General features: G+C 39.3%; 1 protein-coding gene across 1 annotated transcript; it reads left to right on the top strand.

Moving 5' to 3' along the window:
- The first annotated feature begins 1,311 nt into the window (after positions 1-1,311).
- Positions 1,312-22,014, top strand: Fim (plastin-2 Fim). The gene is given in 11 exon segments (XM_069335888.1): positions 1,312-1,386; positions 4,521-4,763; positions 11,813-11,874; positions 12,492-12,692; positions 13,074-13,089; positions 13,091-13,180; positions 13,422-13,638; positions 13,901-14,039; positions 14,605-14,744; positions 15,473-15,726; positions 17,495-22,014. Coding segments are annotated over 11 exon segments (1,608 nt in total). The 3' UTR covers positions 17,666-22,014.
- The last annotated feature ends 2,731 nt before the right edge of the window (positions 22,015-24,745 follow it).

Genomic DNA, 24,745 nt, shown 5'->3' with positions numbered 1-24,745 from the left:
TGCTATGATCAACACAAGAGCCTGCACCTGCTAATCAACACAAGAGCCTGCACCTGCTATGATCAACACAAGAGCCTGCACCTGCTATGATCAACACAAGAGCCTGCACCTGCTATGATCAACACAAGAGCCTGCACCTGCTATGATCAACACAAGAGCCTGCACCTGCTATGATCAACACAAGAGCCTGCACCTGCTATGATCAACACAAGAGCCTGCACCTGCTATGATCAACACAAGAGCCTGCACCTGCTATGATCAACACAAGAGCCTGCATCTGCTATGATCAACACAAGAGCCTGTACCTGCTATGATCAACACAAGAGCCTGCACCTGCTATGATCAACACAAGAGCCTGCACCTGCTATGATCAACACAAGAGCCTGCACCTGCTATGATCAACACAAGAGCCTGCACCTGCTATGATCAACACAAGAGCCTTCACCTGCTATGATCAACACAAGAGCCTGCACCTGCTAATCAACACAAGAGCCTGCACCTGCTATGATCAACACAAGAGCCTGCACCTGCTATGATCAACACAAGAGCCTGCACCTGCTATGATCAACACAAGAGCCTGCATCTGCTATGATCAACACAAGAGTCGTCACCAGCTTCCACACAGAGTTAACTAGGGTTCTTAACATTCAATCACTCTGCAGTGTTATCACCAACAATAACTATTAATAACAAGCTAGTTGTTAGTTCCGAGAAATACTGACATTCACAAAAGATTATACAGGAATTTCCATCACTGGAAATGTTATCTTGACAAAGATAACTTGATAAGATAACTTTCAAGACAAGATCTGACCACTAGTTTTGTACTTACCCAGTTAATGGTTTCTTCAAGCTGTTGGTGGTGGCCTAATTGTGTGTATCTTCATTTTGAATGGTTATTTTATCTTGAGATGATTTCGGGGGTTACCGTCCCCGCGGCCCGGTCCTCGATCAGACCTCCTTTCTTCGTTACACATCCCCAGGAAGCAGCACGCAGCAGCTGTTTAACTCCTAAGTACCTATTTACTGCTAGGTGAACAGGGGCATCAGGGGTGAAAGAAACTCTGTCCATTTGTTTCCGCCTCCGCCGTGGATCGAACCCGTATTCTTAGGACTACGAATTTCGAGCACTGTCCACTCAGCCGTCAGGCCCTGTACCTTGCCTAAGCTGCCTAGATCTTCCCTGTACTACAGAGGGGGATGGTCACCTTGTACCTGAGTATGAAACAGCTGTCACACCTGCCTGAGAGTCACATATAATCTCAAAAATGTTGTTCTGACCTTCCTGAAAATTTGATGGTATCCCGGAAGATGGAATTCCTCTTCAATTGCGTCTTCTTGTCCTCATGGTTCGCTGATCCCAATGACGAGATTCTCAGCCTCAGTGTATGCACATATACTTATTTATTTATATATTTATTTATGTGTGTAAATCACCAGAATTAACACATGATGAAAAATGTGACAGTGTCAGACCACGGAGGAAGAATTGAAACAGGAATTTCCTTAAGTACTTTCTTATATTAATACATCTTCAGAAGGACTCTGAAGATGTATTAATGGAAGATGTAGGAATCTGATGATTCTTTCTGAAGATGTATTAATATACGAAAGTACTTAAGGAAATTCCTGTTTCAATTCTTTCTCCGTGGTCTGACACTGTTATATTTATTTATGTGTATAGAAAAGGTACACTGGGTTGTGAAAGTACATATGTTGGCAACCAAGTCGATAACAGCTGGAAAATCTGAAGTAAGCACTACAATCACACTCTCATTTCACACTTTATAAGAGTCGCTGAGAATGGGAATAGGAGCCGACCATCTTAAAAGGGGGCATGAGGGTCGACCTCGACCACCCTGTGACTCACCACACAAGACGCCCCAAGCGTCTTGTCTCCACCCTTGGACAGACAGACAGACAAAGACATTCTCTATTATAGATAGATAAGAGAGGTTCCAAGATGCTGGCTTGTGGCACTCCTGTGATTAATGGGAGAGTTTAGGTCACTGACACAACGTATTGATTGCTATTGTTGATATGGCTGGACAGACCAAAGCCTTAAATCCCACAATGATGAACATAATGAGTAAAAATAAATTTCTAGGCTTGTGGCATTTGTGTAGAAGCATTTCATAGGCCTGACATTGTTCCAATTGGAATGAGAATGGTCCTGCATTCTGCACACACTAATATTTTGTATATTGAGAAAATCCACAGGAGCCGTGATGAAGATTCAAATCTATGCGCTGGGTATTCTTGGGGTGTGTCTGGGAATGTTTCGGAACGCCCAGTGCATAGATTCGAACCCACATCACTGCTCCTGGGGATTTTCTCATTGATATATCACGTCACTGTGATTTCTCTGTGTATTCTGTATATTCTTGCAGTAACATCAAAGTGCCCCTTTGCTACCTGCAACAATTATCATTACTTCGCAATTGTTTTAATGTCAGGAAATATTTACAAAACAAAAAATACATGTGTCTAGACTCCCTTTCTCAAGCACTGTTTAACTTGAGAATTTTACATTGAGAGCAGATATTGAATGTGACGAAATTGACTCACAAATTCATATTCTTTGTATCTGAAAGAGAATGTTACCTTACATCTTTAACCGGTATGTTACCTTACATCTTTAACCGGTATGTTACCTTACATCTTTAACCGGTATGTTACCTTACATCTTTAACCGGTATGTTACCTTACATCTTTAACCGGTATGTTACCTTACATCTTTAACCGGTATGTTACCTTACATCTTTAACCGGTAAGTATTAGCCTCTAATATTTTACTGTATCCCAACAATAATCGTGAGGGTTGATTATTGGGTTGATATCAACCGTGAGGGTCGATATACTTGCAGGTGTAGCAAGCTATACCTGCAGGTGTAGCAAGCTATATTTGCAGGTGTAGCAAGCTATACTTGTAGGTGTAGCAAGCTATACTTACAGGTGTAGCAAGCTATACTTGCAGGTGTAGCAAGCTATACTTGCAGGTGTAGCAAGGTATACTTGTAGGTGTAGCAAGCTATACTAGCAGGTGTAGCAAGCTATACTTGTAGGTGTAGCAAGCTATACTTACAGGTGTAGCAAGCTATACTTGCAGGTGTAGCAAGCTATCCTTGCAGGTGTAGCAAGCTATACTTGCAGGTGTAGCAAGCTATCCTTGCAGGTGTAGCAAGCTATCCTTGTAGGTGTAGCAAGCTATACTTGCAGGTGTAGCAAGGTATACTTGTAGGTGTAGCAAGGTATACTTGCAGGTGTAGCAAGCTATACTTGCAGGTGTAGCAAACTATACTTGCAGGTGTAGCAAGCTATACTAGCAGGTATAGCAAGCTATACTTGCAGGTGTAGCAAACTATACTTGCAGGTGTAGCAAGCTATACTAGCAGGTATAGCAAGCTATACTTGCAGGTGTAGCAAGCTATACTAGCAGGTGTAGCAAGCTATCCTTGTAGGTGTTACAAGCTATACTTGCAGGTGTAGCAAGCTATACTTGCAGGTGTAGCAAGCTATACTTGTAGGTGTAGCAAGCTATACTTGCAGGTGTAGCAAGCTATACTTGCAGGTGTAGCAAGCTATACTTGCAGGTGTAGCAAGCTATACTTGCAGGTGTAGCAAGCTATACTTGCAGGTGTTGTAAGCTATACTTGCAGGTGTAGCAAGCTATACTTGCAGGTGTAGCAAGCTATACTTGCAGGTGTAGCAAGCTATACTTGCAGGTGTTGTAAGCTATACTTGCAGGTGTAGCAAGCTATACTTGTAGGTGTAGCAAGCTATACTTGCAGGTGTAGCAAGCTATACTTGCAGGTGTAGCAAGCTATACTTGCAGGTGTTGTAAGCTATACTTGCAGGTGTAGCAAGCTATACTTGCAGGTGTTGTAAGCTATGCTGGCTGGTGTAGCAAGCTATACTTGCAGGTGTTGTAAGCTATGCTGGCTGGTGTAGCAAGCTATACTTGCAGGTGTTGTAAGCTATGCTGGCTGGTGTAGCAAGGTTTCAGATATATATTTTAATTGGGCTTATGAACAGTCAGGTAAATATTTAAATATTTCTGGTAAAGGTGATAGTTAGTAATGCCTATTAAACCTCTCGTCATCCAACAGTCACCCGTGTTGTTACTAAAGCAAAATGTCCATATTAAGCACCGTATGGTTCCTATAAAAAGTATAAACATACAGCACATAAAGTATGCTGAGTATTATCTAAAACATAAAATGATGATACTTGTGTGTTGTAAAGTTGTAAACCTGGTTGTTAAACGATCTGGCGGGGTTGTATTCCAGGGAACATAGGATTAAGGACCTGTCCGAAACACTACGCGTGCTAGTGGCTGTACAAGAATGTAACAACTTTTCTATATATTAATAAAAGGATAAAAATATAAATAAAATGTGAATAAGACACGCGCCCATGTGACGGCTCTCTGCCAAGGTAAACAATGTCGGTAACATAGGCTTGTCCCTGACCGATATTTCCTTTAACTTTCTTGTCAGCATCTTCTGTCCTTCCTCCAGCTGGGCTCCTGCTTCATCTCATCGCCACTGACACTTGCAGATAGTGATTACGTTGGGAAGCTGGGCGTGGTGAGTGGATGGGGCCGGGTGACTGAGAAGGGCGACCCCACCGACACCCTGAAGGAGGCTCTCCTCCCCATTTTCTCGAACCCAGTGTGTCGAGCCCTCCGCTACCATCCCCACGAGATCACCGACAACATGATCTGTGCTGGCTACGTCCATGGCGGAACAGACTCCTGCCATGTAAGCTACTCTCACTCTTAGTAATAGTGCTACTAGTTCTATTATTATTATTACTATTACTTTTAATACTCCCATCACCGCACGAGTGCATTTATTATTCCCTGAGAAACAGTTCGTTTAAAACTGTATGATTAGGGACGAGAAATGGAGGTGATGACTGCAATAAGAAATATGACCCAGAGACATAATAAGGATATCATTACGGTATGTGCAGTATTGAAGGAAACTGTAGAGATGGACATGACTTCCAGCCAGCTACTGTCACTGTGCCATTGATTAGGAGAAAGAGAAGGAAGAGAATTATCAGGAGAAAGCACCAAGCAGTTACGACTATATAGCACTGGGAAGGGTCAGGATAAGAATTTGGGATGGGACGGGTGGAAAGGAATGGTGCCCAACCACTTGCTAGACGGTCGGGGATTGAACATGTGCTTGAAGCGAGACCGTCGCTCATGCACATGTTAACTTCCTTGCACAATTTGGCACCATCAGGGAGACCCGGCTGCACCTGCCCCTAGCTAGGGATTTAAACCCTCAGTGAGGCATTAGATTTCAAGCTGACTGGGTGTGTAATCTCAGCTATTTAAGAATACTTAAATATTAAATGTTCACTCACTTTAGACTACTTTTGAATTGCAGGTTAATGCATTTTTATAGAGACAGGAAATTTAGGAAGTGCTCTCAAGTGATTGATACACTGTGTCTTATGTTTAGTTAGGACTAAACCTTATGTGAGTTAGCGGAATTGAGTGTTGCCACCTGCAGTTCAGTGATGTACCCAGGCAAAGTGGTTAATGGGTTTTATTACTATAATTATGTCAGGTGTTTTTAACCCCCTTCGTTCCTGCAGATTGGAATTGAGATTTGGTTACTAGCTTGGTAACCAAATTTCCCAGTCAGAAGTCAGTCAAATCAATATTTTCCCAGCCAAATCAGTAATTTCACAGTCCTTTGCCAAAATTTTTGTTTATGAATGAAATTTTAATTGAAGCTTGTCATATTACTACCCCTTAGATATCTTCTTTGACAACAGGTAGTCATTTACTTATGTACTCAGCAGCTGGCTGAAATTGGGTGCTGCATCTGACGATGAGCTGTAGTACTGTTATAGTCTCTACACGTTCATAATAGCTCCATATCCAAAGATGGGCTTTAGGCAAAGAAGAGTCTACAAAGGGATTAGGTCCACATCAGTTAGCCAAGAGGTTAATAGCCTGCCGGAGACTATAAACATAACCTGGACCCTTCACAGAGACGCCGATGAGTCTTTAAGGTCACCCTCACCAATGGAAACATCCAGAAAATAAGCAAACCAAAATAGACAACTGCAAAGCTAACAGAGAAAAGAAAAATTAAGCAAATACACACAATCAACCCAGTAGTCAGTTCGCATCCCCCTGGTCACTTACGAGCTTCCCATAGCCTGAGCTGCCCGGGGGTTTTGCTCCCGAGTAGATGAGTCTAGAGCAACAACAACGACCCCTGGTCACAGCTGGCTACTGCCAGGTGGTAATGGCACCGCGGGACTGCAGACTCCCATGTACACACTATTGAGTTTGGAGCCTAAAACTACCAACTGATGCACCTGAAAAGAGGAGGGTGAGAAGGACCAAGAAGCCACCGAAGCCCAACAAGAAAGAGGCGTTTCATTACATTTAATGTGGGGTAACTGGAGAGGCCTAATGTTGTCTCCCTATTCCTAACTAACCACAGAGAAAAAGGAGACCAGGGAGGAGAAATGCGACGAATTAGACTCGAAAAGAAATGGGAACACAGGATGGGAAACCTGACCAAGAACAAACACAAGAACTACCCGACGTTAGAATCCATTAGACCTCCAGAACCCTTGAGACGGATATCAACCCAAGACATGCTAGAAAAAACATGGTCAGGGACATAAACTCAACCAGAGCCACAACCAAGGGTAAACTGCAGACTGCTACATTTAATGACACTGCAGACAACCTGGGATAAACGAGCCTTGGAATAAGGGAACCTAGATAACAGGATCAACAAACAATACATCCCATGAAGAAGTCCGAGTGGTGCGTTGATAGCAACAAACAGCCTCAACCGGCCACAGCAAGTGGCCGGTTGGAGCTGTATCCCCAACCCCCCTCTCATGGGCAAACAAACTACGAATCAATGATCAAAAGGATCCCCCCTGGACGCCAATCATCTTATTCTTCATCAGAAAAATAGAAATCTGTAAATTACGTAATCGCCAACAGAGCAAAAAGAGCAGACCCCTTCGTAAAAGAGAGCATGCCGCTCCCCAATCTGACAACACGGATCGATTCATAATATCGCCATGTTGCAAGATGCAGGTGCAGGATCCTTGGTGGCAAGATGCCATCAAGGAGCCAGAAGGATCACCCTGCACGTATAAGTCTCAGTCTCGACAAAACCTGGAGTAAACCTGAACTGAAGCGAAGAGATAAATGAACCCCCCATCTTGACCAGTCCAAGTGAAAGACATCAACCATGAGAGACTTAGGATTGAGGAACAGAACCACATATGATGGACGCTACCGGTTCTATGCCATTTCACAGAGGTCCACCTCGGGCGATCAAACACCTCACAGATCCACCGGAAGGACACGTCGTCGACAGTTCACTTCATGGAAATGGGATGGAAACAGGAGACCATTCCCAAGAACGTTGGACACACACACTGCGCTTGAACCGCACCGAAAACCAAACTCCGAGAATTCAGGAGCCAACTACCCACATAATAACTCCAATGAGGGAAAACACAAAAGTGATACCCCATGAATTAAACATTCAATCACTGCAGATTAGTCAGAATAGAGCCAGAGAACAGAACCCAGAGGAAAACGAATCTTCCGAAAGGGCTGCTAAGCCACCACAAACTCGCACATGGTACCGTGAACTTGTAGGAGGGAACTGGCCTAGCGACTCTGGGAGGCCTTGTAATATACCGGCCACAATTAAAACCCCAGTCCAGGGGCGAGGCGTCAATAAACACATCGAGGAATGGAGGAGGAAAATTCCATGGAACTGAACTCTAAACAGCCTGAAGAAGAAACTGGAGACCACAATCCGGGGTAGTTCTAACACCAGATGGTGACAACACTGCAGGTGGAGCAGAGCCATACATGGCAGAGATAGGAAAACCAATCAGGAATCCCAAACAGAGTCCAAACCAGAGATGAAACCAACTGAAACTTCCTCCAGTTCACCAAAAATCCTGAACCTGCTAGCCAGATACCTGTCTAGCAGTCATGTTCTGGCTGAAAGTCTAACTGTCTAGCAGTCATGTTCTGGCTGAAAGTCTAAACTTGAGAAAGGCTAAGTTACAAACACCCAAGTAGCTGGTTTATAGATACCCCACTAACCTGGTAAATATCCAAGGAGTCAAATCCGAGCGAAAATGCCCCTACAAGAAACCCTAATCTCTCGTGAATAGGAGTGTGATAGTGTGAATCCTTAAAGTCCAGGGACACCATCCAGGAATCTACCTGTAAAATAAGGTAACAATTAGTTAATGTGGTCAAGCAGAAAATGAGACAGGCAAAAACGTTTTTCAATCCCGAAAGGTCGAGAATATACTGAAGGTCCATCCATTGAGTCCTGCTTATGGACTGGTAACAATCAGAATACTCACAGAAGAAAGGGGGGGTTAGCTCAACCATTGATAGAGTCCAACCAAGTTGCTGTGACTAACCTGAATTGAGGGGAGGCTTCCTGACCCAAGATCCCTGAATCTAGAGATGGGTGATAGTGGACCAACAACACTAAAGACTCTGAGACACGACCCTGAAGGCCCACAAATCGTGGGACCAGGAATTGGTAAAATGAGCTACTACATTCCACCCCCTTTGACACTGCGATAAATGCCCAAACCACAAATGGGCTGGCGCAAAATAACGAAACGAAGCACCCTTCCACAATTCCTAAGAATGATGCTGAAGAGTCAAAGAATGAATGAAGAGTAACAGAAAGAAAAAAAGCTAAAACCTCAGAATCGGTCTCCACCTTATGCCAATCCTGAATAATCATAAACAAAGCCATGTGAGGACTTCGACTGAAGTGCTGGAAAGCAGAAGCCACAGCTGAAAGCATTGAAGAGACAGCCTCGTCAGGAAAAAGGGAAGATGTAAGGGTACGGTGGTCAAAAGGGTTAGTAATCAAGTCGGCTCCAGAGCCTAAGGGAGCATGGTCAGCTGGCATGCGTGACAAGCAACCAAAATGTTCACCACCGCCTCCCAGAGAAGGGGAGAGAGTAACTAGGACAAGGCTGTAAAAGCTGGAACCACAGATATCAGAGCTGTAAGATCAGGCACCGAAGCAAAACATCCATGCTGCCTTGTAGATAACCACATCCCAGATGCGCTAAACAGCTGCAAGTGAGTACAGGCTCTGTGATCCTCTGCAATCTGGGCTCAAAAAATCAAACAAACAATTGTCAACGATGCAAAATATGCACTGTGCAAGAAAACATGGAAGATGCAACTAATCTCCCACCACTTAACCTTCTGGATATGGTAAAAATCATGCCAAGCTTCAAGGAAAACAATGGATGGTCTGCAGAACAGGAAGAATCTGGGACTTTGTATGGTAACCAAAAAAGTTTAGCCGACCTTATCTCATACGAGTTGGGAACCATCAAGGAATCGAGGTCCTGATCCAAAAAAACAAAAATAGGTCCACCCGAACCGAAGAAGAAGAAAAAAAAGGCATGACAATGGAAACCTTCAAAAATAAGAGGATCCGAGGGCTCTAATGACCCGTGGAAGCGAACCCGGGAAGGAGCAGCTACGGAATCAAACTCAAATATGGAAGGACTTTGGGTCCTTGTTTATGCAACCCGTCCTCACACTAGACTATTTATACCAGCGGCCGTCCTCCCCAGATTCATTCATAAACTTTAACATGCGGTGTATTAAAAATTGGGTTGTTCTAATATATAAATTAATATTAAAATACATAAAAATTATATGTTTAGTTAGGTGTAGGTTAGGTTAGCTTAGGTGTTTAGGTTCTGTTGGCGATTATTTGTATTTGAAGTACGTGGGTGAAGCATTTAGAGAATTGTGGTTAGAACAGAGACGTGAGCAAAACACTTGTTCTGGAGATGTTCGGACGTCATCAGTCCCGTCTCATCCCAAATCCTTATCCTGATCCCTTCCATGAGCTATATAGTCGTAATGGCTTGGCACTTCCCCTGATAATTCCCTGTGTGTGTGTGGGGCCACTGAACGGTTGCCCCACGATGAGGCTGAAGAGGCAAATGAGGCTCTTCATCCTCTCCAGAAGGATGAAGAGCCTTCATCCTTCACAAATCAATTTGACTAATGTACGAGGAAAAACCGTATTTAGATCTAGTGTATTTGTGACTTTCAGGGTGACAGTGGAGGCGGCTTACTCTGGCAAGGCAAGGATGGCAAGATGGACGTGATAGGTATAAACTCATTTTTCTTTTATAGTACAGTATTAGTGTTCTATAAATATTTTTATCTCTCTTATGATCTCTTGGCTAAATAAATTGCATATTTTCAGTTACCTTCATTTTATTCACAATTAAAAGTAACATGATAAAGAACACAAACACACATTAATTTTCCCATGTATGATATACATAGCATTCACTAAGCTTAAGAAATTCATTGAGTGCTCATTCACCGTGATGATGTGCAAGAATCAGGATACTTGGATAACTGAGGGCAGTGGAAGATGGTGTACTATGCACAGTCAAGAAAAGTATTCCTTTACCCCTTAAGTCTGTGGAATGTGCAAAATGACAACACCGGGTTTGTTTTTGTTAGAGTAATGGATTAGATTATGAATGAATAGATGCTTTGTAACAATGAATCACATTGGCCAAAACACAACACACTGGTTTATAAGACTCCTGGTTCAACCATGACGACGAGCTGACGCCTGGGCTGTTGCTCCGCCTGGGAGCCGCCGGATCACGTTCTGTTTCGCGATTTTGGATTATGATACTGCCTTTTGGCATCCCTATTCAACGATCCTGTTTGTTAACACACATGGCGCACATATCGCATTGGGTCACAGGATAGTTAATAAATTTTGGCTTTTCTGGTTTTTTCTTCGGGTGGCGTGACGGTGTCCTGCGCCGGCTTGGTCGAGAGGAGCTGGGAGCTGGTGGGTTTTGGTAGACTCCTCATGTGCCCTCAGCCGTGGTGGACTCCTGGTGTGCCCTCAGCCGTGGTGGGCTTCTGGTGTGCCCTCAGCCGTAGTGGGCTCCTGGTGTTCCCTCAGCCGTGGTGGACTCCTGGTGTGCCCTCAGCTGTGGTGGGCTTCTGGTGTGCCCTCAGCCGTAGTGGGCTCCTGGTGTTCCCTCAGCCGTGGTGGGCTCCTGGTGTTCCCTCAGCCGTGGTGGACTCCTGGTGTGCCCTCAGCTGTGGTGGGCTTCTGGTGTGCCCTCAGCCGTAGTGGGCTCCTGGTGTTCCCTCAGCTGTGGTGGGCTCCTGGTGTTCCCTCAGCCGTGGTGGACTCCTGGTGTGCCCTCAGCCGTAGTGGGCTCCTGGTGTTACCTCAGCCGTAGTGGGCTCCTGGTGTTCCCTCAGCCGTGTTGGGCTCCTGGTGTTCCCTCAGCCGTAGTGGGCTCCTGGTGTTCCCTCAGCCGTGGTGGGCTCCTGGTGTTCCCTCAGCCGTGGTGGGCTCCTGGTGTTCCCTCAGCCGTGGTGGGCGGCTGGCTTCTGCTCTGCCGGGGGGGGGGGCACTGGATGATTTGTTTGCGTTTTAGTTGGGGGCCGAGTTTGTTATTTTGCTACCCAGTGTTCTCTGTGAGGGCCGGTGCTTGTCACCCTGAGGGACTCCTGGGGCTCGCCAATCATCTGTGCGTTTATGTACCGCGAGGCACATTAGTTTCCACTGATAAGCGACATTCATTTAGCTTATAAGCTTCGCGATTAACCCTTCACGGGTTCGCTGGGGCGCATCCGATCCCACAATTGTCGTCGCCCCTAAATCAACAACAACAACACTGGTATCTATAAAATTCACACTGCTACCAAAAGGAAAATAATGTAGGACTGAACATAAATGAATATATGTAGATTAGTGAACCAGGGAGATGGCTCTACAATGTTGTCAATATTGATGCTCATGACTTGGCCAAGGTGAGAAATGCTCAATAAGGATTTATTTTTGCTATGTCCAGTGTCTGAATTTTTGTTCTTCTTTGAAAAGGTGAAAAATTTGAAGTATGGGAGTAGGAATATCACATGTTCTGCAGATGTTTTATGAGTCGTACCAAAACATAACACATTGTACCTGATTTACCTTGTCAGTTGGTGGGTCATGTCTAATTCACAATTAAGTTAACTTGTTTTCATTCTATGAAACTTGTTTTTTTGGTTCACAGTAATCTATACTTTTACGGTATTTATAATGTTTTACATTTCCTTACCTATCAGCAACTATGGGGGAATGAGATCTTTATGCTCTGCTTCCTTGTCATTTATACGTAACTGTTTATAGGTGTGTGCACAAAAGTCTTTGTATGTCCCTGTCTTTTTTTTTTAGGCCTGATGATTCTGTTAAATGCTATTATTACACCTAAGCCACAGCTGTGACTTAGGTGCATTATCTAGGGACATAGGTGTTTATTGCAATGTTCAGTTTTTTTTTGGTTGTCTCCTAACTGTATGCAAGCTGGAAAAATATTGCATGGCATTTTATCTTGATTAATACATTTATTGAATAAAATAATGCAGAAATATTTTTTTCTGAAACAGGCAAACCTCACTTGGTGTTGGGGCTGTTGTGGCAGATTATCCGCATTGGTTGTTTCAACCAGATTACCCTGGAACATTGCCCAGGTCTTGCAAACCTGCTGGAAGATGGAGAGAAGATTGAGGAGCTGATGAAACTCTCTCCAGAAGCTATACTTCTACGATGGGTTAACCACCACCTGGAGCGTGCAGGTGTTAACAGGTATGTCACTTCCGATTTAATACTTGTTAAGCAAACTTCTGTTTAGCAGAGAATAAGTCACAATAATGTGGCTAAAAATGAGTAACCCAATCCACGCTTATGAACAGAGAGGAAAATGAACAATGTTTTGGTCTGTCCAGAGTGGACCAAACTATCATCACTTTCCTTTCTTTTCATATATGTGGGTTGAGTTACTTTTTACTCTAGTTATTTCCTAATTGAGCTCATTCTTCCCCAGTTATGTCTTTAAATTAACAAGTAAGTTCACAGCATTGAGTTCTGTTGTATGCTTAAAATGCACATCTATTTCCTTACGTGATTCTGAGGGTGTCTTTGCAGGATCGTTATTAGATATATAAAGACGTTTATTCATTTCCACAGACGATGCACGAACTTCCATGAGTGACATCAAGGATTCCGAGATCTATTCTCACTTGCTGAAGCAGATTGGACCTAATGATGCTGGTGTTACCATGGAGGCACTCTCTGTAAGTTGGCGGCTCTTATTTTTCAGTTTTATTATATATTATTTACTTGATAATTTCTTCATGTCTATAATATTTTATTTATTTTTAGGTATTTGGTACACGAATAAAGTATTGTAGTGATATAAGAGAGCACTCTATAAACATGTATATTTTAACATTTTGATAATTGTATAAATATTAATTGTCATTTAAGGCTGTCGTGATACATCCATTTGAATTTTAACTCTATTAAATTCTCCAGGAACAAGATTTAATAGCAAGAGCAGAGATCATGTTGCAACAGGCAGAGAAACTGGGCTGCCGCAGCTTCCTCACTCCACACGATGTAGTGGAGGGAGTCTATAAGCTGAACGTGGCGTTTGTCGCAAACCTCTTCAACAACCACCCTGGGTTGGATAAACCTGAAAATATTGACTTTGAAGGTCTTGACCACATTGAAGAGACAAGAGAAGAGAAGAGTACGTGTTGATAGAGATTGGCAAATACTGTATGCCATAAGCGTAATGTTTCATAAATATCTAATTCAATGTAGGAGTCTTGTAGATGCATTCCACTGAAATCTTGAGTCCTGTTAATTTGTTTAACATTTTTCAATCTAAATTCCTTTTTAGTATAATACTGTATTATTAAATTAGCTAAGAATTTTATATCTTGACAAATGGTTCAGGAAATGTTACTAAAAGTATACAGTGCCGTATATACAAATTCTATTTGTTACAGCTTACCGCAACTGGATGAACAGTATGGGTGTCAACCCTCATGTTAACTGGTTGTACTCCGACCTCGCTGACGGCATCATCATTTTCCAGCTGTATGACATCATTAGACCTGGTGTTGTTGACTGGAAGCGCGTCCACAGGTAAATGTTGTTGCTCACTTGAAAAGTACTTCGGTTATTTATTGGTGTTCGTAACTATTATTTTCTTCAGCTGCTGCAATTTTTTGTGTTCATTGGTTTGTAAATGCATTGTTTATCTATAACTTTGTTTCATTAGTTTTCTATACATTCCAAGTACTGTAAATGCTTCTGTTCAAAACACTCTTCTAGATGTTTTTTTTTTTTTTTTTAATATTTTTTGTTTCTTCTGGAAAGTGTTAGTATCTTGTGAAGAATTCTTAGTATTGACTTGAAATTTAAAGTACTGTAATTTAGTTTAAGAACAAAATTAAGTGCAGAGGTAAATGAAAAGCCCGTATCTTAGTAGCTCTTCTTGGCCTTATGTAATGAACATGGAACAAGATATATTACCTCCACCTCTGAGGTACTCATCCCCAGGGGTATAAGTTTCCATGCAATTTGTCTTGTGACTATAAATGGGGCGGTGAGTTCGGTGGAGAGCATTATTTGATCTGCCATAAAATAAACTCACTATTTTATTGTTGTCGCTCACTCTTTTTTTTCATTAAAATATTTTTGCTTACAGTAAGTTCAGCAAGCTCAAGAAGTTTATGGAGAAGCTTGAAAACTGCAATTATGCTGTTGAGCTTGGCAAACAGCTGAAATTCAGTCTGGTGGGTATTGCCGGACAAGATTTGGCTGATGGAAATCCAACACTGACTTTAGGTAAGTTGCCATCTTTTCTGTTAAAAATGGTCTTGTTAATTATCATCGAAAATGCAATAAATAAATTTGCATTTATAGACACAAGCAAATGTATTCAATAATAAATATTAGAAAAGATGATACTGTAGTTATTACTGCCATCTTGTATCTATAAATACAAGTTTATTGCTTTTTTAGATGATAACTAAGAAGAACATTTTGAACAGGTAGGAATGCACTTGATCAATTGGGCTGTTGTTACAAAGCGACTGACATTACACACTAAACGCCATGTAACGTCTTGTCACTTTTGTCTAACAGTACCCACCGGATATACTCGTCAAAACCCCAGTACACAACTGGAAATTGGTTTTACCATTGTGAGATTTCATGCACCTTCTTACAGTATTTATTTTCTTCAAACTATCTTCATTGTCAGTGGTGTCTTTTGTTTAAAAATGTTGGTTTAAATCCTGGATTTAAAGTACAGCAGAATCTATATATTGAACTCTAGTATATTTGCAAATAGAATTCCAGTGTTTATTCCCTTGCTATCTTCAGAAACAGTATAAGTTGCAAGGAATGCAATGACAAAAATATGAATGCCATGACTCTGAGATGGTTTTGGATAAAAATACTTAGAATCCAAATCCTATTGTGATCATATAGATTCAAAATATGATTGTGAGAATGCAATACTGTACAGTACTTATATGATGACTAACAACCCTTGTACTTCTGCGTTTCAGCATTGATCTGGCAGTTGATGAGGGCGTACACTTTGTCCATCCTGACGCAGTTAGCAGACTCCGGCAGTCCTATTGTGGAAGCCGAGATAATCACGTGGGTCAACACCAAGCTAAAAGAGGCTGGCAAGTCTTCAGGCATCAGAAGTTTCCAGGACTCTAGTCTCCAGAATGCCCTAGCCATTATCGACCTTGTTGATGCCATCAAGCCCGGCACCATCAATTATGATGTTATAAAGATGACAGGCGAAGCAGAGGTATGTTGCTAGTGTAGCTTTGCTGTTGTCAGGTTAGTTCTAGATGGTGTCACTTGCAGTACACAATTAGGGGAATTTGGACAATGGATGCTTTGCCCTCTTATTTGGAGAAGTTGAAAGTTCACTAAGGATAATAACAAATGAGCAATAAAGTGCAATAGGCTATTTGTTCTGTTTTTCATTCGTTTCACTTGATGTATCTACCTAATGGATAGATCTTGTGACGTGTCTGCTCATGTGCAGAACATTGTCAATTGGACACACACACACACACACATAGTTTTCCCTTTTTTTTATTTGGCCTGTCATTCTTGTCTTATTTGTTCACCAGTGTGACTTTATCAACCTTCGAGTATAGGAGGTGCCGAGCATGGTCCAGCCTTTAGAAGAATGGAGAGAAATAGTGATCAAAGGTCATAGTTATAACATATTTAGTAATGAGGGAAAACAAGAAATAAAACCTATAATAATAGTGAATAAGGAGCTTAGATGAAAATTAAAATTTGACTGAAGATTGTAGGCCATGTTGAAAAGAAGTTATCAATTGCAACTAGGTTATTGGTGGTGATAAAGGTAACAGAGACTCCATTCACTTCACAGAGATATTAATGATGTACAGGAGGTAATGTTAACTGGTGAGCGAATGACAAATTGGTGGAGAGAGTTCTTTAGAAATCTGACATTTCTCTTTCTCTAATTTAATTTAAATAAGCACGATGAACATAGATATAAAAATATATAAAATACGTTACCCTGACATTGAGCCATTGGCATCAATGAGTATTTAACAAGGGATCCATATTTGGGATACTTTAATTTTGTCATGTTTATTATCCTCCCTTTCAGTATCTAGAATGCCTCATTGGTTTTGCTTAAAATTACTGACATTTATTGATGTTGATAATACTAAGGTTCCTTTTGTTATTTGGCAGTGTATTCCATTGATAGTACAGTAATCCCTTTTTAGCATTAATACGAATTTTTGCCACATCTGCATTGCCCAATATCAAACGGAGCCTTGGCTTTATCCTAATGGGTAAGTATATACAGCACATATTGCAAGAAGTGAGAACGTAATATTTTTGATGACTACTGCATTCATAACATAATTCCCTTTGACCAACTACACTCACAATATCTATTTGCCTGTGTCAAATTTTTTTTTTTTTTTAAATGATTTGCAGTTTAAAAAAGATTGTTCTGTATAAAATGCTCACTTGTGCAGCAGGTTATGTCATCCACTGCACCAAATTCAGTTTAAAACAAGAATACAGTACAATCAATAACTGCTAATGCTAGTCTCTTCACACTATTGTTACTCTGAGACGTGCATACAGTATTATCGTTCAGAAGTTTTAAGCCTGGCATCAAGCTGGGCTTGGTGCTACATAGCCTTCTCGGCTTGGCGCCTTCTTTTGATAATTACTTACTTATTTCAAGCTCGGCTGCAAGAGTAGAAATATTCGTGAAACTGCTCACACATACATTGTTGGTTTGTGTGTGAGAAGTTTCACACATTTGTTCCCTAGCAATGTTGGGTTGTCAGAAAGTTTATAAAAATACTGTACTGTATATACTTTGAAGACACCCATATTTAGCATGTTTCTTCAAACATATCTCTGTTAAGTGTTATTGTTTTTTGGCTTTATAATCAAAATCAAGTTTTATTCCACCAAAAAAAATTAAGCAGAAATGCTAATTAAATGAAATTTACCAATATATATATATATGCAAGTAGAGTATTTCTAATGCTATACTCTTGTTTCAGGATAATGTTGCCAATGCTAAATATGCCATTTCAATGGCACGAAAGATTGGTGCTCGCATCTACGCTTTGCCTGAAGACATCACAGAAGTCAAACCCAAGATGATTATGACCGTGTTTGCATGTCTTATGGCACGAGACTACATACCCAATATGGATACCAAAACTAACTAAAATAAGTGAAGAAGCAATAGCGCGTTTGGCAGATGTGTGTTGTGTGAATGATATGTAATGTTTCTTGATACTGTAATGTATAGACTTTTTATATAACAAAAAAATTCATTAAGCTTTGCTATTGCAACAATTCTTGGCTTTTAATGTGGAGAATTAGCATAGGGGCCCATATTCAGGACACATGCCTAAATGAAGCTATGTACTCGCGTGTTCCGCTGTGCCAACATATTTACTGTAATCCGTATCACCTGTGCTTTTGCGTCCACTTGGTGAATTTATACTAATGGGACTAATAAGGTGAATATTAATTTGATTTATATAAACACTTAAGAATGAAGACAATGCAGAAAATGCTTCACTTGGCTTGGAAAGCATTGTATTTTGAGTATTGCTTGATATAAGCATGCTGAATATGGGGATTATTTCCACTGTTCAGCATTTTCTAGACATGAAGCTGACATTATTTTCTACATTGCTAGAATAATATGCCATTACACAGTGACTTAGTACTGTAGTAATAGCAAAGATAATAGCTTCATTATACAGATATTGACAAGGCTTTATCCTTGGGTAGTTTTTTTAACATGACTTGTACATCAGTATTGTAAACACATTTTGAAAGTATTAATGTATTCAAATGATAAATGTTTTTTACATTAAAAGTTTTCAAAAGATTTGTTTAAATAAATTGAAACATAACAGGAGTTTTGGATTATAAAGCAAATGCTTTTTTGTTTTTTTTTTGCTTTGCCTTTGCCAAATTCATTAAAATCTGCCTGTGTTGAATTTTGTATGTAAGACCGACACTGCCAGACTGCCTGCATTACTCTCTCCCAGACCAGTTTGCTTCGTATTACTTTGATCAACAAATAGTGGCATGTGCAAGCTGTGCGTCACTCGTACTCTCGTAAGAAAAGAGACTAAAATAAGTCGATATTCTATCATCTTGAGCTTTTCTTTCTTTTGACTGTGAGTTATGGTGGTTGTAAGCTGACAAAGTTTCATTTTACAATACTGTATAACACTGTGCTGTATTTTTTCTGTATTTTGTAAATCTTTTTGTTTTTATAGCTAAATCAAAGCCCCAACCTCAGAGTAACAATAGGACCTTTTACATGATTCATGTAGCAACACAAGGTTATATATAATTTTTATTATATATTTGTATGTATAAATATATATTTCAGGACACACATTCTGAAATGTTCTTTGTAAATAACCCGTTCATTGCTAGTTAACAGACCTTTTGAATATTAGGGCTGAACATTGAACTTCTTTTTAGAGTAGTTTTTCACCACCTGTAGGTACCTTTTTTTTGAACGAGGGCACCCGTAGTCAAACCAAGTTTGCTTTGTAATTTTAATGTGTTATGTAGTTAAAGTATATCATTTGTTTTATGTCATCAAATTGACTAGTTGTGCATTACTCTACTGGCATCGTGCAGGAATATTTTAGTTTATAAATAAGAAGGGAATTTTTTTTTCGAATCATTTGGGCCTTAGAATATAATAGAAATATATTTTTTCAAATGAATCTTTTATTTTATTGCCAGCTTAGTGAGGTACAATATTCAGGTATTAATGCTGTGGATATTAGAGAGAGAAATTTATAATTAGCAATATCCATGCAATTATTTATATTTTTTTTTTATATAATTAATATTGTCTTGTCATAATATGATTGTGTTTGCTTGTGGTGGTATCATGTGAGGGTGTAACTAGTTTGCTTCTCCATTTGAGCATGATTTGTTTGTTGTGTGGTGAAGATAATTACTGTTGTCAGTCTGTGTCGTGTTCATGGTATTCTTATTTTTATTGACAGTATATTTATGGGTCAGTATCATTGCAGATAAGAGTAGCCTTATTTTTGCTGGTGGTAAAACATAAATATTGTATTCTCAAACAGTGTACAGTATTGGTAAACAGTAGTGCAGTGAAAAATATTTGGTGTTTTAGTTCATTGGTAATTCTAATTTTGATTTCATTAAAATTTGGACACTTTTAATAACGTATATTAGCAGTCTTTACGATGAACAAATTTAAATTTGTGATCTAACTCGCAGTCACAATTTACTGAACAGGGATGAGATCTAGTGCGAGTTTTGCAATGGCTCAAATGTTTTAAATTAGAATTTAGGAGAAAATAAGATTTATGTGGAATCGGTGTTCATTGCATATTTTTTGTTATTTATCGTGTTTATGGTGTTTGATGTTGTCTCTGGCATCAGTATTGGCCAGACGTCAACCTGTACTGCACCCACCTTAATGATTCTTGATGCATTTCTAGGGACCATTGTATGAGAAATGTTTTGTGTTTTCTTGATGCATTTCAAAATATTCATTCACATTTTTATGTGTGGTACTTATACATTAGACACTTATATTATGGGATAGACATTGGTATGCTAAAAATGTAACTTATTAATGCTAAACGTTCATATGCTAACTCAGAAAACAAGAAATTAATGATTTTGCTTCTGGACTTGAGTAATATTTTAACTTTTCATATAATTTTTTGCATATGTACATGTATGTTTGTGTCTATATTTATATTAGTTTTAGTGGATATGTTCTAGAAACGTGCATAATTTGTCTTCCACAAAGAGTCGTGATTTAAGTGTTGGAGTAACTTCCAGTCTTGTGTGAATATCCACCATACATACAAATAATGCCATGTGCCAGTCTTTATATTCTTCTGAAGCATTACAGATCATTTTTTGCATTTACTTTGCCTGCCCCCCACACATTACGAGGGCAGTTATTTATATTGGGGTATATGCCAGGCTTTTTGAAGACTACAGGCAAAATGTGCCATTTCATAGCAGGATTGAATTCTGTGATGTTTTGTCAAGTAGGCAACACGTATTTTGACTTGTCTTCTGCCCTCCTGGATTTGCTCTATTGGGTCCAAATGGATAAAGGTTACATTCCAAAGACTTAAGCCAACCTGCTGGTCCTTAAGGCATTACATTTAACCAGCTTTTGTGAATGTCATTATTTATGCACCTATATTTGCTAAGTCACCAACTGGCCTTTTTTAAGTGCATTTACATTTACATTTTATCAAGCTATTACTGATATCTTGATAAAATCAATGAAAGTATCAAGATATCATTTTATCAAGATAATATCACATAAGATATCAGTCTTATTAAATGACTTGATTAGTCTTGTATGACTTCTTAATAAACCATGATGTTAAATGTCAGGAAATGTAAATTAAATATAATTATACAAAAACAGTTAAGATTTTACTAATATAGTGTTTTTTTTATACATAAAATCTTAAAAACTGACATTCCTAATGATTGCTAGAACTTTTAATATTCTGGATAATTAAATGGAGATTAATTGGGTCAAATCTGATCAAATCGACGGCACTTTATACTGTCTTCTTGTTATTGAAGGTGCTTTACGTTTAATATTTTAGACCTTAAGTATTGTTTAATATTTTTTCTCGTAAGTAGACAGAAGCAAAGTTCCCAATCATTTGAACTCAAATAAATTTATATGCGTTGTCAATTTTTGTCAATTTATAGTTTTTCTTGATTTTCACACGTGTTGTGAACTCTGGTGGTGAAGGATACCCGAAGGATGACCGAGGCTGGTTCCGTACGCGTCCCGGCGTGCCCCTGTATTATCCATTGTCTCGAGCACAACTGTATGCTAAATAGCAGTAAGGACTCTTCCACATTTGATAAAACAAAAAAAAAATAAACAAAATCAGTATTTATGATGCAACATTGCCAGTGGAGGATTTGATTTTGTATTATGAATCCAATTTATTCAAGCGAAAAAGAAATCACGTCATTGTAGTTGTGTAGCCAACAATTGGTTTTGCCAAAGATTATTTATTCAGTTTTATATAATGTTTTGCTTGTCTGAATAATTTTTTTAATAACACCATTAAAGACGTACCATAATTTATTGTTTTGAAAAAAAAAAAATATGGCATTTTACAAGCATAAATAATTTGTAACTTGGTGTATGAGACATTTGTTGGACTGACTTGAAAGTTATTGGTTAAAGAGTTTATTATTATTATTATTATTATTATTATTATTATTCCTTTAAATATTTGTGTAGCAGTAATCTGGCCGATTCATTAGTATGGCGATGATTCAATAATTTAATAACTGATTTATATAAACCAATTATTTTACACTATTTACATAAATTTAAATTGTAATTTTGTGTAAAATATTGAGTTAGCTTTATTAGGGTTGTCACTTGCCACACATTTCTAACACATGCTTTCTGTATTATGATTGCTATCCTTGCTGTACTGTACAAAGATTTTATTTTAATTTGAACCAAATAATTTCATAAATGATAAGATTATTAGTAAAATGTATTTTTTTATTTACCTAACTGAACAAAATAGTTTGCAATATTTTGGACATGCAAGACTGTACTGTAATTGAAGTTACAATACCATGTATTGATTCTGATCAACAATCTTCTCTCAACTCGTATATTGGCATCGAGAACGATAATTAAGAACATTTGAGTATTCTGCACCAATAGAGCGCAATACAGGTACAGTGTAGCCATACTGGCTTATTGGCTTGCTGATATTTGTGGTCAGGGTTCTCTTGTTAAGTATTAAAGTTAGGGGTTCATAATTATTAGTGTGTTTATCATTCTAATAGTAAATAGTGTGGTTAGGGTTTTAGTAGAAATTCGTGTGGTTAGAGTTCTATTACTAATTAGTGTGATCAGGTTTGTATTAGTGTGATGGTCAGGGTTGTATTGATAATTAGTGTGATGGTTACGGTTGTATTGATAATTAGTGTGATGGTCAGGGTTGTATTGATAATTAGTGTGATGGTCAGGGTTGTATTGATAATTAGCATGATGGGCAGGGTTGTATTGATAATTAGTATGATGGTCAGGGTTGTATTGATAATTAGTGTGATGGGCAGGGTTGTATTGATAATTAGTGTGATGGTCAGGGTTGTATTGATAATTAGTCAGATGGGCAGGGTTGTATTGATAATTAGTGTGATGGTCAGGGTTGTATTGATAATTAGTCAGTTGGGTAGGGTTGTATTGATAATTAGTCAGATGGTCAGGGTTGTATTGATAATTAGTCAGATGGTCAGGGTTGTATTGATAATTAGTCAGATGGTCAGGGTTGTATTGATAATTAGTGTGATGGTCAGGGTTGTATTCATATTTAGTGTGATGGTCAGAGTTGAATTGATAAAAGTGTTGGCATTCCCCGCACAAAAGAACAACAATTTCTGTTTTGTACATGAGAGAAATTTCCATCTAAGTGAATAATTTAATACAACCCCCCCACTGATGACGTCACAAGTTAGGTAGCCAGGCCATTTTAATATAACCTGTTATATCCTGCAATATTTAATTATCACTTTATTAACACTTAAATAATTAGTACTTCACTTTTTTAGGTAGATTATGACAAAGAATGTCATAAGCTCTAAACAAAAATTATTTATTAAGTGGATGGCACCTTTAGCTGATCCCTTCGTGTGATTGGCTGTTAGGGTGAATGTCAACAAAGAGTTTCCACCAATGACATGGAAGCTCAGGAATTCTTACTTGAACACAACAACCCGCCTTATGAACTGCTGTTTGGCTATTGATAGTTCAACGTTGAGGCAGCAGATGTATGTATTATAATATAGTCAGTCCATTGGGTACTGGCCACTAGCCATTGGACCATTACAGTTGTGACCATTATCACACTCGACTTAATAATGGTCCAAGACGGACTGAAACGTCGTCGTCTCCTCATCTTCTGTCACTTCTAGCTCCATTAGACAGATTCGATGTTCGAAAAAGACTTTCTTGGCTGTGATATTAAGGTAAGAAAGATAATCAAATTATTCCCACTAGTAACAAATGTTAGGAAGTATTTGAGCGTAAAAGAAATACTTAATAAGCTAATCAACATGACAACACGTCTTAAATATTTAGCTAGTTTTTTCCTCTCAAAATACTATGGTCAGTTATCGGTAATTATTCCGGAATTAGGTAAGATAGACGAGAGAAATTTTCTATTTATTGCTGCCATTTATTATCAAATATGAAATGAAGAAAGGCTTAATCCAGTCTTAATTAACATTGCGTTACTTAACTTATACTTAAATAACCTAGCCTGGTCTTACCTTATCTAGTCTAACCTAACCTGGTCTTAAACAGCATTAACTAAACTAGCCTAACTTAACCTTATCTACTTGGTGCCTTTGATAATTACTTACTTAACCTTATCTAACCTAACCTTACCCAATTTAGCCTTTCCTAACTTAGCCTTACCAATCCGAGCCTTCCATAATCAAACCAAGACTAACTTTGGCTTCCCCAACCTAGCCATACTTAACCTAACCAAATTTTACGTAACCTATCCGTGGCCTAACCAAGATTAACCAAAGCAAATCTAAACCCGATACCTCATAAAGGGCACTGAGTACCCCTTTTTTGTGGTCCGGTACAGATTGTAGAGTAGTTTATTCCGAAAGGAAAGGTGTTTAATTGTTGTACAGAGTAGGTACGTCTAGCTTAGACCTATGATTTAGGTAGAGCAATGTGGTGTATATCGTTCACTGACATACCAATGCAGCTGATCATACCAGTAATATACCAATTCATGTTACGGTGAAGCTATATTTTATAGGCCTAGTTACTAACAAGTATCTCTCTCAATTTTTTGTTATTGTTAGAAATAACATATAACTCGAGCCTCCTTGGTTGACTGGGTACTCTTTGGGCGATTGGAACCTATTTTGGAAACTAGAATCTGCTTGGGTAGCTGGAACCTCCTTGGGTGGGCAGGAAGGGCCGAAAGTTCCATTTGGACAGCAGATTGGTGTCTCTGGAATCCTTCCTTACTGTAAGGCAATACGGGCTCACCATAGCCCGTGCTACTTGGAACTTTGTTCCAGGTAGCGAATCTTTAACAACATTCCTTATTGTGGGTGCTGGTGGCTCAGTGGGTAGAATTGCAGACTGCTGCTTGTGGTAGCCTATGAGGTTGTGTCCATATTGGCTTTGGGTTTTTGTCATTGTATGTTATTTTAAGGTGTCTACTTAATAGAAATATTAAGTCCTATTA

This window comes from Procambarus clarkii, chromosome 4, assembly GCF_040958095.1.
Source record: "Procambarus clarkii isolate CNS0578487 chromosome 4, FALCON_Pclarkii_2.0, whole genome shotgun sequence".
Lineage (NCBI taxonomy): Eukaryota > Metazoa > Arthropoda > Malacostraca > Decapoda > Cambaridae > Procambarus > Procambarus clarkii.
This window is presented reverse-complemented; position numbering and strand designations above follow the sequence as displayed.